Source organism: Capsella rubella, unplaced genomic scaffold (genome assembly GCF_000375325.1).
Source record: "Capsella rubella cultivar Monte Gargano unplaced genomic scaffold, Caprub1_0 scaffold_2, whole genome shotgun sequence".
Classification (NCBI taxonomy): domain Eukaryota; kingdom Viridiplantae; phylum Streptophyta; class Magnoliopsida; order Brassicales; family Brassicaceae; genus Capsella; species Capsella rubella.
In genome coordinates, this window is record NW_006238922.1 from 851,179 (window position 1) to 870,325 (window position 19,147).

Below are 19,147 nucleotides of genomic sequence, written 5' to 3' on the forward strand. Positions count from 1 at the left end.
TCTTGAGTAGGATGAACAACAACAAGCCAACGTCCTTACTAGTCCTTAATGATAAAATATTGAATCTTAGGCCCAACTTTGAAAAGAATAACAGTTTCATCACAGGCCCAACATATTGGATTGAAGTGGCAAAGAGTTGCATGATTCAATCTCTTTCAAGTTTCAAGATTGAGTTTTCTTTAACTTGACACATAATGGGGTTAGATGTTGTGTTATAATCATGTATGTGGCTATGATTATTTGAGAGAAAAAATGGAAGCCAGAGAAAATGTATAAAAAACGAAAGCACAAGTGCAAGTGCAAGTGAGGGAGCCTGCAGCCCCCACATGATGATGAGACCATACATGTTTTTATTACATATAAACGACTAAAACCGCAGCCAATACTTGTTTCTCTATCAACTTGAGGTGGAAAACACAAACTAAGCCTAATCAACTTCTGTTCTCGCATTTTCCAATGACCCCTTATTGTATTTTTGTTGATGATTGCCTATAAAACTTGTGGCTTATGCAATTTCGAAGAAATATAATATGGAACGTTATCCGATATAGTTTTTTTTTGTTTTTCATATTAAGTATAGAAATCTTTTAGACCATACAAGAATCGATACAATAATCTAACTAGCCAGACGCCAGTTGTTATACAATATTCTAGGTTTGATTTGTGGTTTAGTTTTCCATATACTTTCCCCCACAAAGATAGAATTATTTTGCTATGCTCTCGAGTTTTATTAAACTCTTGAAAGCTAAAACTTCTATTCTACAAGGATATTTTTAGATAGATAAATTATATAAAGACTTGTTTTTACGTGAATAAAAAGATTACAAATTTTGGTTTGAAGAACCATATATATAAAAATATTTTTCCGCGTACTCTTACGAAAAATAAAACAATATATTTTCGGTCATACAATATCAAATTCAAAATACAAAGGGTTTCATTCTAATTAGAAAACAAATGATGTAATAATATTTTTAAACTTGGTACAAGAAAAAAATTCTAAATCTCTCACATACTAATCACACACTTAATTAGAAACTAATATATCCAAAATTTACAGCTCATTTGTAATTTTTGTTTCTTAAAGCAATATAGATCCGAAAATTTATTTACAATGTCAGGAATCTAATCAAATAATTTTAGATTCAGATTCAATAGTCAAGACTCTTACTACACTACTCTACTCAATATTTCACTCATTCACTACAATTCAATCAAAACTCTCCATTTGGACCGCACATTTGGAAACACTCACAGTATTTTCCAACATAAAATTCCAATTTACATATCTCCAAAAAAAAAAAAAAAAACTACACATACATACAAATTTAAATTAATCACTCACAGTCTCACATACTACACCTACTTTTTCATGTTTATTGATTTTTACAATATTATGAAACTTTTATAGAAAAAGACAAACGTTTACAGAGAATCCAAAAACTTTTGGACCCAATAAAAAAACAGATAAGGGCAATATAGTAGTTTACACATTTCTTCTCTCCCTCCAAAAAAATCTCAACGACCCAAAATTGAGCGTACGAAAAAAAAAACAAATTCCAAATAAATTCGAATTTTATTTTCCCTTTTAACCTAAAAAAAAAAAAATCAAAACTTTTCTCTTTCTCTCTCTTTCAAAATCTCTTCGCCGTCGGACTCAGTTATCCGTTAACCCGACCCGATAAAAGAAACCTTCAAAGCGCTTCGATTTTGATTTTTTTTAAAGAAACACTAAAAAAATATTAAATTACCTAAGAAGAAGGAAGAGGAGGAACATGAGTTCACTACAATGACCCGTACCGAACCAAACCGGAGCCGGAGCTCCAATTCAAATTCCGGTGACGGCGGCAGTGGAGGAGGTAGAACGACCGGGATGAGGGTTATCGTTCCGTTACAAGGTGTGGTACAAGGTCGTGGTGGTTTATTCCTAGGCTCTGTGATTCCTTGTGCTTTCTTCTACTTTCTCCAGTTTTACCTAAAACGAAATCGGAAAAACGACGATTCCGATAATTCCGGTGAACGAAACTCCTCATCGTCGTCTTCTTCTTCTTCTTCTTCATCTTCTCCGAATTCGGGTTTACCGGATCCGACCCGGTCACAATCCGCTGGGCATCTCACGGAGCTTACTGGATTACCTCGTTCTCTCTCTCGGATTCTCCTCTCGCCGAGAAATTCCGGTGGAGGAGCTGTTTCGGTTTCGGGTCGGGTTAATTGTGTAATCAAAGGTGGAGGAGATTCTTCGCCTTACTACGTTGGTCAGAAACGGGTTGAGGAAGATCCGTATAATGACTTGGGTAACCCGGACGGAGTTATCCAACTTGGTTTAGCTCAGAACAACAAGGTTTGTTTGTATTCACACTTCTTAAAAAAAAATGTGAACTTGTTTTGTGTTTGTTTCTGGATTTGACTGTTCATCTTTCTTCTTGTAATAGTTGAGTTTGGATGATTGGGTTTTGGAGAATCCAAAAGAAGCAATTTCAGAGGGATTGAGTATTAGTGGCATTGCCTCTTATGAGCCTTCTGATGGACTTTTGGAACTGAAAATGGTTTGTTCTCTCTACCCCTTAAAGTTCTCAACTTTTGTTTCATTGGATTTTTTTTTAATCTTCTTGAGAAGTTTTGTTTGAGGATTTGTATGTGCTGCTCTTGAGAGAAGTTTTCTGGATTTTGTGATATAGGCTGTGGCAGGATTCATGACTGAAGCAACCAAAAACTCTGTTTCTTTCGATCCATCACAGTTAGTGTTAACTTCTGGTGCATCATCCGCTATTGAGATTCTTTCCTTCTGCTTAGCAGATTCGGGAAACGCCTTCCTTGTTCCAACTCCGTGTTCCCCAGGGTAAAACTTTATGTTTTTGCTGTTTGACCCGTTGGTAATACTACGAGAGATACTGAATCTTTGATGGTGGCATTATTCTCTTTGTGCAGATATGATAGGGATGTTAAATGGCGAACGGGAGTTGACGTTATACATGTTCCTTGTAGAAGTGCGGACAATTTCAATATGTCGATGGTCGTGCTTGATCGAGCATTCTATCAAGCCAAGAAACGAGGTGTCAGAATCCGCGGCATTATAATATCGAATCCTTCAAATCCCACGGGAAGCCTACTGAGCAGAGAGAATCTCTATGCGCTTTTGGACTTTGCCCGTGAGAGGAACATTCATATAATCTCAAACGAAGTCTTCGCTGGGTCAGTCCACGGAGAAGAAGATGAGTTTGTTAGCATGGCTGAAATAGTTGACACGGAAGAGAATATCGACAGGGAAAGAGTTCATATTGTGTATGACCTCTCGAAAGACTTTTCTTTCCCGGGACTTAGATCTGCTGCTATTTACTCTTTCAACGAAAATGTTTTATCCGCTTCAAGAAAGCTCACGACGCTCTCCCCTGTCTCATCGCCAACTCAACATTTGCTGATATCCGCCATCTCCAATCCAAAGTTTGTTCATAGATTTGTGAAAACCAACAGGCAGAGATTGCAGAGTATCTATACGGAACTTGTGAAGGGGTTGAAAGAGTTAGGGATCGAGTGCACGAGAAGCAATGGAGGGTTCTACTGCTGGGCGGATATGCGAGGGTTGATTTCGTCATACAGCGAAAAAGGCGAGATTGAACTGTGGAACAAACTCTTGAACATTGGCAAGATCAATGTCATACCAGGATCTTGTTGTCACTGTATTGAACCGGGATGGTTCCGAATCTGTTTCAGTAATTTGTCTGAGAGCGATGTGCCTGTAGTTATGAACCGCATTAGAAAAGTTTGTGAAACATGTAAATCTCAAAATTGATTCTGCAATTTGATTATTTGGTTTATTCTGAATTTCTGATGACTCCAGTTAGAGAAGACCCGGTTAATGAAACTTTTAACCAATTTTAGCAACAAAACAGACAAACGAATCGATCTTTTTTTAATTTCTCCTGGGAAATGAATACAATTTTCATTGAAATAATTTAATCCTAAACCGGAAGGTCCCAAAAATCACAAAAGAAGTTAACACTGCACAGTTCTCTTATGATTCCATTCCATTTCTGATCAATTCAAGAACCTGCACAACCTCTGCCATGCTTGGTCTCTTCAATAGATTCTCAGTCGTGCAAATCAAACCTAATTTCATCACTTGAATCAACTCATTCTCTTCAAACGCTCTCAATCTTCTGTCAAAACAATCAGAAGCCGAACCTCTCTCCAACAAATCCCTCACATGATCTCTTAAGATCAAAACCTCGTTTTCGGATGGTGACTCCACTGGTTTCCTACCAGTAACAAGCTCAAGAAGAACCACACCGTAGCTATAAACATCACATTTGTCACTCACCCTCAAACTCTGAGCTAGCTCTGGAGCTATGTATCCAACCGCATTGTGGAACTTGGCTAAGCCGAAGCTGTTCAAAACTGGAAGCAACTTGTCCAAACCGTAATCTGATAGCTTTGCCTCGTATCTTTCGTCAAGGAGTATGTTGGTAGATTTTACGTTGAGATGAAGAATCGCGGGTTTACAATCGTTGTGAAGAAAAGAAAGTGCCTTTGCAGTTCCTAGCGCGATCTGAAATCTTCTATGCCAATTCAAATCGGTGTTTCCATGGCTGCTGCTGCTGCTACCGCTGTTTCTATGTGAGATTCTCGGGTGTAGATTATCGTAAAGGCTTCCGTTTGTGACAAATTCAGAAAGAATTAACTGCATTGTTGAGGAAAAGTAGTAACCTTGAAAAGAAGAAAGATTCGGGTGACTTAAACTTCCAAGCCTTCCGATTTCTAGCTCAAACTCTTCTTGATTTCTGATTCTTCCTAAAGTATCGAGCTTTTTCACTGCAATGGAAACCCCGCCTTCGAAAGATGCTCTGTAGACCGATCCAACTGTTCCAATCCCGATTATATTATCCTTGTCAAGCAAAGCTTTTGTACCAGCCTCCCAATCTTCATACTTTGAAGGCAAACTCTTGCTGAATAGAACAAGTTTCCCGAATGTTACACCACCATTACCAGATTCCGTTGAAGCCAGCGTGGGTGTTGTGGTGTCGAAGGCGACTATTTCTTCTTCCCGCTTTTTCCGTCTTTTACGAGCTTTAAGGTTCAAAACAAGCACTAGACATATACCAACCAAGATCACAGCAGCAGCAATGATAGCAATAATAACAGAAATGCTTAGAGCTTTGATTTTTCTTGATCTTGATCCAGTTCTAACAGAAATGCACGGTGTTTCGAGAGGATCACCGCAGAGGAGAGGGTTGTTGGAAAACGAAGAAGCTCCAGAAGCTTGTATTTTTGGGATAATGCCGGAGAGGTTGTTGTAAGAAACATTGAAATGCGTCAGTCTATTCAAGTTCCCGAGGGAAGATGGGATAGAACCCGAAAGCAAATTCTCTGAAAGATCGAAGTTTTGAAGCCTTGAGAGGTTTCCGAGATTAAACGGAATGCTTCCATTGATTTGGTTCCGATGCAGATCAAGGATCACTAAGTTTGTTAAGTTTAATAGATCCTTAGGGATCTCTCCTTCCAAAGCATTGCCAGAAACATCTCTGCATCAAACAAACAAAACAAAAAAGTGAGATCAAGAACTTGAAAAATCGCTAAACATCGGAATAGTGATTAAACGACTCACAGTTCAAGAAGTAGTCTGCAATTAGATATATCCTCTGGTATTTCACCAATGAGATTGAGATTATGCATATTCAAAACCTGTAGATACTCCAGATTCCCGAGATCTAGTGGTAGCTTCCCATCGATAGAGTTGTCGCCTAACCTGATCACAGAGAGCTTCTCCATCTTCCCCATACCTGCGGGTAGACTCCCGTTGAGCCTATTCGATTCCAAGTCCAAAAGCTTAAGACTTTTGCATCCGGTTATACCGCTAGGTACATTACCCGTTAACTCATTCGAAGAAGCATCCAAAAACTCCAAACTTTCACTACACTCAACAATCTCACCAATCTCCCCGGTAAACCCGTTTCCAGACACATTGAAATAAGTCATGTTCTTGAATCCAAGAACCTCGAAAGACGCTACTCCATGGAAAGAATTGCTTCCTACATCGACATGGCTCAGTCTCTTGCAGTTCGATATCTCCTCAAACACATCGCCAGACAACACATTTCTTCTAACAGACACAAACTCAAGAACCGGGATATCGCAGATCCTAGGCAACAAACCGGTAATGCCATTGTAAGAGAAATCAAAACCGATGAGATTGTTACAGTTTACGATTGATTCCGGGATTGATCCTGAGAGATTGTTATGAGACAATGAAACAAACTTGGTCTTGTAGCAGAACTTAAACAGGGAACTCGGAACCTCTCCAAAGAAACCATTTTTGGACAAATCCAAGAACCTTAAATTAGGCAAATCACCGATAAATTCCGGAATCGGACCAGACAATGCATTGGAACTAACATTGATCTTCCATAAAGTCTGTAACTTTGAGTAATCCAAAGGTAAATTACCTGTAAACCTGTTGCCAAACAGAGTCAAAACCCTCAAAGAGTTTAAACCAGACAATGCCGGCGTTAGGGTTCCGGCGAGACTTGTGTTCCAAAGAACGATCTTTTCGACGAATCCTTCGCGGTTACAAGAAACGCCACTGAAGCTATTACAGAGGTCACCGTTAGAGACCCAAGAAGCCAAAGTGTTGTAAGGATCGTCTTTGACGCTGTCTTTGAATTGGAGTAGAATCTCTGGTTCGGTAATTGAAGAATATGCAATGTAAACGAACTTGAACATGATTATTATCATCACCCAAATCAATTTCCCAATTTGCATTGTCGGTTATCGGATCCTTAACCGAACCCAAACCCGGTACGAAAAACTAAAAGCTATCTTCTCAGTAACATTTTCTTGAAAACTGATGAGCAAGAAGAAGAAGAATAAAGAAGATCCAAAAGCATGGAGAAGTAGCTGCATTTGCCTTATTTCAGCATCTTCAACGGCTAAAAACGACAAAATAAAAATAATAATAATAAAGAAACCTCGAGAAGAGAGTTTTCAAGAATCACGGAATCAAGAAGAAGCCATGATGATCAAAGATTCAAGAAACAGAATAGAATAAGATTTGGGTATTATAAACTATGAGTTTCTGAACCAAACCCATTAACTAAGATGAAGTTTTTACCTCAGCTATAGAGAGAGAGAGATGAGTGCGTGGAGAGTGTGCCTTGGCTGGAAAGTAAGGGAAGCAGGTGAAGCAAATTTAATACTACTCTTTGTCTCTCTTCTGCTAAAAAACAGGTTTGGTTCTCTCTCTCTCTCTATATATATATGAATGAATCTAATATAATATACAAGTATACAAGAACATCTGTGACTTCCACCATGTGAAGAAGAACCACGTGGAAGCTTTATATGTGTATGTAAAGAGTCTGGTTTGAGTCTATACCATCAAGCATTTATTCTTTGTTGCCTACACTACACCAATCAAACCTCCCATTAATGTGGCTCGGAACCTATAAATTGAATGACGACACAAAAAAAAAAAAAAACCTATAAATTGAAAGAAATCAAATTTTTACTATATTAATCAATGAGTGTAATGTGTATTTATGTATATCTGGTCACTTTGTGATTTTATTTTTTTATTATGAATGATACGAAAATGTAGATTTTGTAAAAAAAAAAAAAATTCGAATAAATATTATCTACAACTATAACTACTTTTTAAATAAATAATATTTTGCAAAACAAGTCTAATTTATTTTTCTCTTTGTGTATCATTTTTTCGTTTTTTTTAAACATTATTGTGCATTATACGAATTTGAATTGGTGATTTAACATAGAAATTAACAATAAAATAAAGGTATTTTTGTCATGTTTCTAGTCGCAGGTTTTATAATCGCATCGTTGATTTACGTGACGATTAAAAATTTTGATCGCAAGTCGATGCGACTGATCGCGGTGTTTACTCACAGGTTCCTGCGATTATCAAACGAACAAAAACTAGTCTCGGTCACAATCGCAAGACACCTGCGACTGCCAAACGAACATCAACAATGTAAACGTTAATACTATTTTAAACTAAGAAATTTTCTATTTACTAAAAATATATGAGGTCATCAGATTGTATTCTTTCAATTGGGATCATGTCTTTACCAAGCAAGATGTTACTTGGATTCAGGTCAAGATGAATAATCTTGAATCGGAAATCTTGGTGAAGGTATAAAAGTCCTCGAGCAATACCAATGGTAATTTCGAATCTCTTTTGTCAGTTTAAAGAAGAGCTTCGGGTTGTGTCTGTGAAAGGATCAAAATTCAAAACCAAATCAATGTACATATTTGAGTAACGTTAACTCTTTGAACTATAGCTTCCAAAAAAAGAGAGGCACTATACTTACCGAAAATGTATGAGTCCAGGCCTAGGTTTTTGAAGTGTTCATATACTAGGATCTTCTCGTTTTCGTCAGAGATAAAACCAATCAGTCGGATGATGTTTATAGTCTGAACTAGCCCTATCAGTCTCACCTCGTTGTCAAAATGTGCGAACCCATTAGGTGTCATTCTGATGAGCCTCTTGTCACCACGTCCTTCGTTTAAAAACAGAATTTAGCCAATTTCAGAGTGTTTTTTACTATGAATGGGTTTCATATAAATTGAATACATGCATGAATATGTTAGATTGGTTTTTGCTCTTGCTAATGCCAATTATGGTGGTGATTTGGATTCTTGCTCCGTAACAAATATGTTCAATAACTTGTAAATATCGTAATCAAGGAGCAATAATAAAACCACAATGAGTATTTAATTTATTGATTTGAGGCGGAGATTAAACTAAAAGCCTGTAAGAGATATTTTTTTATTTTATTTCTTGTTGATGCTGAGGATTTTGTCCCTAAGAAGCCTCCTCATGATTTTACCAGAGAGAGATTTGGGAATAGAGTCCACAAAATGGACAGCTCTGACCTTCTTGTAATGAGCCACATTTGCTGCAACAAAGTTGAGAATGTCTTCTTCCTTCTCTGTAGCTTTCGGGTTTATCACCACGCAAGCCGCCGGGATCTCCCCGGCTTCCTCGTCCGGTAACCTTAATATTTCATAATTGATTAGTTTTTCATGTGTTATATCTGAAAACGTTAGGTTTAAGAAATCTAAAAATACTCACGGCACGACGGCAACGTCTTCAACGGATGGATGAGTGAGTAGTATGGCTTCAAGCTCGGCTGGAGCAACCTACCCGAAAATATGAAATCAAAACTTTGAAAAACCAATATGAGCCAAAGAAAACATTAATTCTCCAAAAACAACTTTTACCTGAAAACCTTTGTATTTAATAAGTTCTTTGATACGATCGACGATGAAGATATCTCCATCATCATCAATGTAACCTATATCTCCTGTATGAAGCCAACCTTGTTCATCAATTGTCTTCTCAGTCTCTTCCTTGTTCATGAAGTAACCTTGCATTACACATTGGCTCCTCACACAGAGCTCACCGGAAGTGTTCTTTGGGAGTGACCGGCCTGTGTCAGGATCAATGAACTTCACCTCAAGATTCGGAAGTATGAATCCGACCGAGTTCCGTTTCGCGATCCCTTGTCCTTTCTCTGGATCTCCGTGAGTTAACGTTATGCAACTATGCTCCGTTAATCCATAAGCCTAATCAATATACAATTGATAAGTTAATAACTAACATATACAAGTCTTATTAGGTAGTCTTGTTATGCTTACCTCTTGGACTTGGACCTTAGGAAACTTGGCTTCGAAGGCAGTGAGAAGCTCAGGAGCTAAGGGAGCAGCAGCGGTCATAACAGATTGAAGTTTAAGCTTGGAAAGATCAAACTCATCAACGATCGGGTTCTTAACAAGGTTCAATATAATCGGCGGAACAATAGGAGCAAACGAAACCTCATGCACGATCAAAGCATTCAAGAAAATCCTTAAATCGTACCGACTCATAGCAACGACTTTGCCTTTGTTCTTCATCGTAGCGCAACATATCCCAACGATACCGTAAATGTGAAAGAATGGGATCAAACCAAGCGTCACGATCTGACCGATCATTTCAGGCCTGACACTGAAGAGAGTGGAGCAAAGATTGGCTATGAGATTGCGATGCGTGAGCATCACTCCTTTTTGCAATCCTGTTGTGCCTGAAGAGAATGGAAGTGCACAGAGATCTGTCTGAAGAATCTCTTCTTTGTCGTTATCTCCGGATTTGTCTCCAGCTTCTAGAAGATCTTTCCAGTTTACTGCTCCTTCGATCTTCTCTTCACCTAACACTATCACCGGTAAACCTAATGTTTTCACCTGTCCAAATTAATATATAAGTGCAAGTACATGCATGCATGTTACCGAAACTATATATAATAACTGAAGAAATTGGAAATTATTATACATGAACAACGTAATTTAAGCTGATTAGAGGAATAATATATTTATATCCAAATGATTTATTAGAATGATGATTTGTCTACTTATAATTGTATATGGTTATTATTCAAAATCAAATCATATTAACCGAAATCCAAATCAGTATAAATAATTCGGGTTTGGTTTTTGGTTTATTTTAATCTGGTTTCTAGTCTATACCATATGGATTACAATAGCAAGATTACAATTATATTCATGTTTAGTTACCTTTTCATAATTAGTAGCATCAGTGATGATTCCTTTGGCACCGGAAGATTCAACTTGCTTCTTGATCTCGGAGACAAGAGCCGTAGGATTAGCGCCGGAGAAAACTCCACCGGCAGACATAATACCAAGGGCAATAATCCCATACTCAGCGACGTTTGGTAGAACCACAACCATTACTTGACCTTTCCTTAGTCCAAGAGAGGTCAGGGCTTTGGCAAGCCTCTTCGTGTCCCTCACTACATCACCGTACGTCACCGCTTTTCCGGTCACTGCCTCTACAAACGCCACATTCTCTGTGTACTCTTCAACTCCTTGGAGCACAAATTCAGGCTTTTTGTAATATATAAGAAAATCCATTAGTATATATGAATATGAATGTAACAATAGTATAAGTATGGAATGCACAAATATATAGAAAAGTGGATACCAGTGTAAGCTTTTCAGGAATGGGCACAGATGGATATAGACTGCGGAAAATGTATTCATTGTCTTCTTGGGTTGTACACTCCATTGTTTAACGATTTTGGATTTGGTTTTATGTGTTACGTAAGAAAAGATTGAATATAAATAGCTAGAAGATCAAAAAGCTTCTTGTTCATCATGTCATGTGTGTGCTAACCAATATTGGTAACTTAATATAAGAGAGGATGATAGTCTTTGACTTTATTGTAGGTAGAGTTTTGTTGAGTCATTGAAATGATGTGAAACTTATCTAATCTGTTCGTAAAATATACATTAAATGAGTTACTTTTAAAAGGTCATACTCGTTATGATCATAACTTAAATAAAGATCCATTTGTGTCCATTTCAAGAATCGTAAACTTGTCTCTCATGAATAACATATTATTAAAACTTGCTTAGCAAGAAACAAACATGTGTATGTACAACAACAACGTATCCTTAGAATATTACAATCTTTAAGTTTATTATATACAAAATATTACTTTTGAGTTTTGGAAGTTTTACAATAACTTGACACAACAGACTTATCCACTCATTGGTCTCAGCAGAATTCATGGTATTTTCCCGGAAAGTTACTCTTAATTCGATTTTTTCCTGGAAAGTTACTCTTTTATGGATATAGACAGAACCCAAATGAAGATGTTTAAACATTATAATCGACATTAATGCTCTTTTTCTTCTTGTGATTTTTCAACAATCCTCCAAACTCCTCTTCTTATGTTTTTTTCCTCTGTTTGATTATCTTCTTGCTTATCATCGATAGTTGTCGCTCTGTTTATGAAGAAACCGAAGTTTTCTATGTTTTGTACACTTTTGAAGAAGACAGTATGCGTGATGGTGAAATCATAGACAAGAACAGAGAATGTTATAATCTCACAAGCTATTACTATGATGATGATGATTGGTTTAGTTATTATGGTTGTTATCATGAAGTTGATAACGATGGTTGTATATGGAATGATGATGAAGATTATAGCCAATGGAATCAAGATGGTGGTGATGATGGTATTGAAAACCATGATGATGATCATCATTATGCCCATGGTGGTGATGATGATGAAACCTTGACGAGCAGGATTGAAGATTACATTGCAAACGTTTACAATGGATGGAGAGAAGAGAGACGAACAGAGAAACTGTTTGTCTGATCTATTCAAAACTCTGTTTTGTCTCTCTCTGTACATACGAATAAATTATTGTGGTATAGTTCACAAAATTACGTGTATAGCAACCCAAAACATCCGATGGATACAGAAGAAGAAATCAAATCACAACCCAAAACGTTCACCACAACTTCAACATCTAAAGTTCATCTATTGGCAGGTTAACAGAAAGCTAATCAAACATAATCACGAACACAATGACTGCATCGAGAAGTAATAACTAGTAAAAGAAGAGGCTTACTCACTTCAGGAATAGTTTAAGAAAGCATTTCCAGAAAGCTTGTGTCCAATCTCCCATCATGCAACATATTAGTGACCAAGCCAAAAGTTGAAGCATCTCCAACAAACCCACAACTCCGCATTTCTCTGATGAGTTCAGCTGATGCTCCTTTGTCACCATCTATAAGGTGTGCCCTGATCAGCGTATTATATGTCCTGCTATTTGGAAGAGGACCATCTTCTTTCATTTTTCTAAGCAAGACATCAGCTTCCTGTAATAGGCGTTTACTAGACAAGCCTGAGATTAATGTATTGTAGGTTATAACATCAGGCTTCACTCCTTTAAGGCGAAGGCTACAAAATAGATCTCGCCCATCTTCCACCTTCCCAGCCTTGCACATCCCTTCAATCATAATATTATATGTGACGATATCAAGTTCTGTTCCACTCTTTTGCATATATTCAAATACCACCAATGCCTTCTCTAGCTTCCCATTATTACAAAGTCCATCTAACAAAATGTTGTATGTCATGATACTGGGAGCCACACCATGAGATTCCATCTCTTTGTATACTTTTTGGGCATTATCACAATCTCTAGCTTGAAAAAACCCTTGGATAAGAGTGGTGTAAGTGATTGTGTTTCCAACCAATCCTTTTTGAGACATCTCGCGGAAGAGTTCTACACCTTCCTCTACCCTTTTACACTTGCAAAATCCCTTTATAAGCGTACTATAAGTCACTACATCTGGGATACAGTCCTTGCTAACCATGAACTCAGATAGCTGTTTGGCCTCATCTAGGCGATCATGCGTACAAAACCCATAGATCAAGGAATTGTAAGTGAAAATATTAGGATATATAGACCTTTTGATCATCTCCTCGTACAATTTTTCAGCCTCTATAAGCTTCCCCTCCTTCACAAACGCATCGATCAAAGCATTGAAAGTGACTACGTTGGGGACGATTTTCTTCTCGATCATATCACTAAGTAAGCCAGAGGCATCACTCCATCTGCCGTAATTACAAAGGCAACTTATGAGGGAGTTGTAGGTAACAACATCGGCTCTAACTCCTTTGATCTCCATTTGGTTGAATAGATTGAGTGCATCATCCACTTGTCTGTATTTGCAAAGACCATCAATGACTGTGTTGTAGATCACAACATCAGCCTCTATTTTCCCTGCTTCCATCTTCTTGAGCAGATTTAAAGCCAAATCAATATCACCACTCTTACAGATTCCATTAATTACCACACCATAAGTAACTAAACTTGGTTGACAACCTTTTACAACCATCCGTTCAACTAAAGCCACAGACTCTGAAGCTTTGTTGTGGAGAAAAAGTCCATGAATCAAAGTTGTAAATGTAAAGGGATCAGGTTGATATCCCATTTCCACCATTTGATCAACTAAAGCTACAGCCTCGGATATCCTCTTACCGTGACAGTACCCGTTGAGCAGCGAGTTAAGCGTGACTATATTAGGCTCATAGCCGAGTTTCATCATCTTGCCAAGAACAGCTAACGCAAGAGAGACTTGAGAGGAGCGGCAAAAACAGTTAATCAAAATACTGTAAGTATAGAGATCATGACGGATTCCCAAGTTTTGCATCTTCTCCCCCAAGGAGATGACAACATCAAACTTCTTCATCTTAGCAATCGCACTCAAGAGTTTACTGAAATCAAAAATTGAAGGTAAAGGACGAGACTTTACCATATCACTAAACAGATCAACAACATCTTCTAACTTCAAATCCCGTAACATATTTGTACTCAATATATCTTTGTAGCCATAACTCGCACCGGAGAAAGCTCGTCCCCAGAAACTCAGAAGATTCCGGTGAACAAATCTCTTCGCTGTCAATGCAATCATCTTCTCCACTTTTCCACTGACAGAAAAAAATGGTTTTGGAGGACTCAGAACAAACTCCGGCCACCGGAAAATTCAAACTTTGTCCAGAAATTACAGACAGATTATCTTAAAACTCAATCAATAAGACAAATCCTCAAAGCCAAACAAATCTAAAAAGAGAATAATACATCAAGAGAGGCTGTTAAAGGGAGAACCTTTGGTCCTCTCGCCGAAGGAAAGAACCCAAGACGTCAAGACCTGCAACATCTGAAACCGGTTCACTGTTGGTTTGAATTTAAAACCGGTTTACTATGGGTTCAACTATAAATTGGTGTCTCTACTCTGTACTCCTGAAACCGGTTTGCGTTTATTTTCTTATTACCGGTTTTGTCTCATCTTTCACACTCTGTATTTGTCTCTACATCTTTCTACACTCTGTATTAAGGAGCGTCGTCTGTAAATGTATGATAATCAGGTGATTAATCGTTGTTTGACAAGAAACAAACCATTTCTGCAGAGTGAGTTAAAAACTGTCCCACTACAAAATCTCTGTCGTTCATGATCACAAATTGTTTCCATGATAAGTTTTGTCATTTCTTGTAAAATTTGACCTCACAGCAGTGATCAAACATAGTACCAGTCTCAAGATCCAAAACAGATTTTTATTGATGCATATTAGTGACCAAGCCAATGATTGAAGAAGCATCTCCAGCAAACCCTCAAATCTGTGATGAGTTCAGCTGATGCAGCTTTGTCACCATCGCTAAGGCGTGCCCTGATCATTGTATTATAAGTACCACTATCTGGAAGAGGCCCATCTTCTTTCATTTTTCCGAACAAGGCATATGCTTCCTGCTTTAAACTTTTGCTACATAATCCTGAAATCATTGTAGTGTACTAGGTTACAACATTACAATAGACTGCAGAATATTACAATTTAATGCATTGTCTCCCTAGTACCTTCATTACATCCATTTTTCATCTTAGACGAAAGACAAAACTAAGAAGAACTTGCCAATGAAAGGAAAATCTCATGTTAAATGGAATCCACAATCAACAACAGTGTAACAACACATTTTTAAGAAGAACTTGCCTATGAAAGGCAACTCTCAAAGGTGACAATGCACATTTTTAAGCGTAGACATTTATTTTTTCACCTCATTAAAGAAGAAAAAACTTTCGTATATCATATATATATATATCAATACACTTTAACCGTCAACACTCAATAGAGAAGCATGCATGTCCTATCAACTTGCTCACTAAACCAGCAAATCCTCTTTGATCTCATTATGAAGATCCAAAACGACATTTAGTCATTTAGTTAACTGAAAATATCAGAATTTACTGACACTGAATAAGCTCTAGTTGACATTACGATGCCAAATATGAGGAGAACTTTGGGAAGCAGAGGCATGGTGAAAATATATATGAAATCCTCCCTCGAGCCACAAACATCTTTTCTGAAATTTTGAGATCTTCTTGAAGGTTGTTTGGATCTACTCTTGTTTGCAACCTAACCGGGAAATAACGAAGAATAGCATCAGTCATGTACATGAAGCTAGAAACAACAACAACCGAATATACACATACTGTATCTATGTCCAAATAAGGTCTGCACTGAGAAGAAGTAATCAATAGAAAAGTAAAATAAAAATATGATTCACCTCAAAGATGTCTTTAAGAAAGCATATCGAGAAAGCTTGTGTCCAATCTCCCATCATGCAACATATTAGTGACCAAGCCAAAAGTTGAAGCATCTCCAGCAAACCCACAACCCCGCATTTCTCTGATGAGTTCTGCTGATACTACTTTGTCACCATCTCTAAGATATGCCCTAATAAGCGTATTATAGGTACGGTCATTTGGCAAATGCCCATCTTCTTTCATTTTCCTGAACAAGACATCAGCTTCATCCTTTAAACCTTTTCTACATAATCCTGAGATCATTGTACTGTAGATTACAACATTAGGCTTCACTCCTTTAAGGCTGAGACTACAAAATAATTTCCACGCATCTTCTACCTTCTTAGCGTTGCACATCCCTTCAATCATAATATTATATGTGCATATATCGAGTTCGATTGTACTCTTTTGCATATACTCGAAAACCACCAATGCTTCCTCTAACTTCCCATTTTTGCAAAGTCCATCTAACAAAATGTTGTATGTCATGATATCAGGAGGTACACCATCAGAAACCATCTGTTTGAAAACTTCTTGGGCCCTAACACAATCTCCAGCTTGAAAAAACCCTTGGACAAGAGTGGTGTAAGTGATTGCGTCTCCAACCAATCCTCTTTGAGACATTTCACGGAAGAGTCCCATACCCTCTTCTACTCTCTTAGACTTACAGAACCCCTTTATGAGAGTATTATATGTCACTACATTTGGAAAACAACCCTTGCGAACCATCAACTCAAACATCTGTTTGGCCTCGTCTAGGCGATCGTGCATACAAAACCCATTGATCAAAGAACTGTACGTGAAAACATCAGGATCTATAGACCTTTGAATCATATCCACATACAATGTCTCAGCCTCTAGAAGCTTCCCCTCCTTCACAAATGCATCGATCAATGCGCTGAAAGTAACTACATTGGGGTTGATTTTCCTCTCAATCATATCACTAAGTAGTCGAGAGGCATCACTCCATCGTCCGTAATTACAAAAGCAACTTATGAGGGAGTTGTAGGTAACAACATTTGGCTTAACTCCTTTGATCTCCATTTCATTGAATAGGTTGAGTGCATCATCCACCTGTCTGTGTTTACAGAGACCATCAATGACTGTGTTGTAGATTACTATATCTATATCTATCTTTCTCCATCTTCTTGAGAAGGTCTAAAGCTAAATCAGTATCACCTCTCTTACATAATCCATTTACAACCGCACCATAAGTAACCAGATCTGGCTGACAGCCATTCGCAACCATTCGGTCAACTAAAGCCACTACTTCTGAAGCTCTGTTGTGGAGAAAAAGTCCATGAATCAAAGTTGTAAATGTAACGGGATCAGGTTGATATCCCATTTCCACCATTTGATCAACTAAACCTAAGGCATCAGATATCCTCTTACCGTGACAGTACCCATTGAGCAACGAGTTAAGCGTGACAATATCGGGTTCATAGCCGAGTTTCATCATCTTCCCAAGAAGAGCTAAAGCAAGAGAGACTTGAGAGGAGCGGCAAAAACAGTTAATCAAAATACTGTAAGTATAAAGATCATAAGCGATTCCCAAGTTTTGCATCTGCTGCCCCAAGGAGATGACAACACAATGCTTCTTCATCTTAGCAATGGAACTCAACAATTTATTAAAATCAATGACTGAAGGGCGTGGACGAGACTTGACCATAACACTGAACAGATCAACAGCATCATCAAACTTTATATTACCTAGCCCAGTTCTCAATTTCGCTCTGTAATCATAACTACTGCTCTTACCTGAGAAAGCTCGTGTCCGGCAAAGGGAAAACGAAGGGGAAACAGTTGCGACATCACCCCTCCACAGAAAGCTCCGATGAACAAATCTCTTAGACGATATCTTCTTTGCGAGCATTCTCTCGATTTGGCTTTCTCAGTGTCTCTGTAAAGTTCAACAGACAAAAACAAAGCACTGAGACTGTAGGAGAAAGACAAAGAGAGAATACTGAAACCGGTTTAGTTATTTTATGGGTTTATTTGGGGATTACCGGCCGGTTTGCTTTTTCAATTTATCATTTTGCAAAGTTTTGTTGTGTTATCAAAATAAACCAATTCGGTTTGTCAGAACAATCTTTATCTCAATCCTGCACACTAATCGTTTACAAACATTGTCTTTTTCATCAGAGACTTCCCACAAATCCTTGTTGATCTCTCTCTCTCACTATATTAAGATCCCAAGAAACCCGAAAACCGCGAAAAAGAAAACCCGCTCAGTTCGCCTTTGCGTCGTAAGAGTTTTGTTCCCTGAACGTAATGACGGCACTATGGATCATCTCCTCGGCATGTGGTTTCACAAACATACAAGTAGTGTCTAGTTTCAGTACTTGAATTATAAACTTCTGTGAAGGAGGCAACGAATTGTTCAAGTGTGCAATGAACTGCGCCATGGGAACATCGCTGCAAGCCATAAATAAAAACATCAAGGATTTGCCATCAACTCAAAGATTAAAAAAGATGTGATTTCGTTAAGACTATATATCAACAAGAAAGGTAATGTACTACCATGAGATGAAGACTCCTTTAATTGAGTTAACCATTGAATCTTGTAAGAACCTAACAAGAGCAAATTCAAGAACATAACAAATCTTTTGAGTCACCAAAACAAAATTTAGCCATTGGAATCAAATAAAAAAAAACTGAAACATCAAACTAACAATGGAAGCTACAATTAAAGCACAGAAGAAACTGAAACATGACCAAAAAAACTGCATTTATCAACTCAGAACAATGCTCAAAACCAAAATCTACAAATTCAGCAATGGGAATCAACTCAAAAGCTTGGTTAACAACAATTTACACTAATTAACATTGTGCTTAATCCTAATTTTTGATTAACTCTGTTCTGACTCTATGATCCAAACCCTAATGCTCTATACTCGTCTTAATCCACTTCACGAGACAACAAACCCCAAACGAGTTATAAGATTCAGCTCAGAGTACAAAATCTTTGCAAATTACATTATCTTCACCCACAAATCCACACGAAACTCAGAAAAATTCAAAAGCGTGATCAAGAGATGATTTGGGTTTTAGGGAGAGATTCAGAATCTAACGAAGATCTTCACAATTTCATACAAATTTCGGATGCGGAGGAATCAGAATCTAGAGAGAAGAGCTCACCACGATGATAAAGAGAGAGAGAGAGAGAGAGAGAGAGAGAGAGAGAGAGAGAGAAAAGAATCCTTG

General features: G+C 37.8%; 6 protein-coding genes and 1 pseudogene across 7 annotated transcripts; 2 read left to right on the top strand and 5 right to left on the bottom strand.

Moving 5' to 3' along the window:
- Window positions 1-1,628: 1,628 nt before the first annotated feature.
- On the top strand, window positions 1,629-3,822 carry LOC17896419 (probable aminotransferase ACS10). The gene is made up of 4 exons (XM_006302024.2): window positions 1,629-2,341; window positions 2,433-2,546; window positions 2,679-2,839; window positions 2,929-3,822. The coding sequence occupies exons 1-4, from the start codon at window positions 1,790-1,792 to the stop codon at window positions 3,788-3,790; spliced, it is 1,689 nt and encodes a 562-aa protein (XP_006302086.1). The 5' UTR covers window positions 1,629-1,789; the 3' UTR covers window positions 3,791-3,822.
- A 67-nt stretch (window positions 3,823-3,889) lies between these two features.
- On the bottom strand, window positions 3,890-7,083 carry LOC17894983 (probable LRR receptor-like serine/threonine-protein kinase At1g12460). The gene is made up of 2 exons (XM_006300545.2): window positions 5,603-7,083; window positions 3,890-5,519 (listed from the first exon to the last, which is right to left on the bottom strand). The coding sequence occupies exons 1-2, from the start codon at window positions 6,754-6,756 to the stop codon at window positions 4,013-4,015; spliced, it is 2,661 nt and encodes an 886-aa protein (XP_006300607.1). The 5' UTR covers window positions 6,757-7,083; the 3' UTR covers window positions 3,890-4,012.
- Window positions 7,084-8,784: 1,701 nt separating this feature from the next.
- On the bottom strand, window positions 8,785-11,071 carry LOC17895671 (4-coumarate--CoA ligase-like 1). The gene is made up of 6 exons (XM_006301215.1): window positions 10,988-11,071; window positions 10,561-10,890; window positions 9,652-10,230; window positions 9,235-9,579; window positions 9,086-9,153; window positions 8,785-9,007 (listed from the first exon to the last, which is right to left on the bottom strand). The coding sequence occupies exons 1-6, from the start codon at window positions 11,069-11,071 to the stop codon at window positions 8,785-8,787; spliced, it is 1,629 nt and encodes a 542-aa protein (XP_006301277.1).
- Window positions 11,072-11,675: 604 nt separating this feature from the next.
- LOC111831876 lies at window positions 11,676-12,247 on the top strand (the record flags this gene model as incomplete). The annotated part of the gene is given in 1 exon segment (XM_023787352.1): window positions 11,676-12,247. A coding segment is annotated over 1 exon segment (495 nt), but the record flags the coding sequence as incomplete, so codon positions are not given.
- LOC17896124 (pentatricopeptide repeat-containing protein At1g63330) lies at window positions 12,230-14,496 on the bottom strand. The gene has a single exon (XM_006301955.2). It carries the CDS (start codon window positions 14,276-14,278, stop codon window positions 12,443-12,445), a length of 1,836 nt encoding a protein of 611 aa, XP_006302017.1. The 5' UTR covers window positions 14,279-14,496; the 3' UTR covers window positions 12,230-12,442.
- A 922-nt stretch (window positions 14,497-15,418) lies between these two features.
- LOC17896331 lies at window positions 15,419-17,864 on the bottom strand (annotated as a pseudogene).
- A 154-nt stretch (window positions 17,865-18,018) lies between these two features.
- LOC17895199 (RNA polymerase II transcription factor B subunit 5) lies at window positions 18,019-19,122 on the bottom strand. Of its 2 annotated transcripts, none has more exons than XM_006302993.2 (3): window positions 19,037-19,122; window positions 18,464-18,514; window positions 18,019-18,358 (listed from the first exon to the last, which is right to left on the bottom strand). In XM_006302993.2, the coding sequence occupies exons 2-3, from the start codon at window positions 18,496-18,498 to the stop codon at window positions 18,172-18,174; spliced, it is 222 nt and encodes a 73-aa protein (XP_006303055.2). In that variant the 5' UTR covers window positions 18,499-18,514; window positions 19,037-19,122; the 3' UTR covers window positions 18,019-18,171. The 2 variants fall into 2 exon arrangements, with proteins under 2 accessions (XP_006303055.2, XP_023643119.1); XM_023787351.1 differs by having other exon boundaries at window positions 19,082-19,090.
- Between the last annotated feature and the right edge of the window lie 25 nt (window positions 19,123-19,147).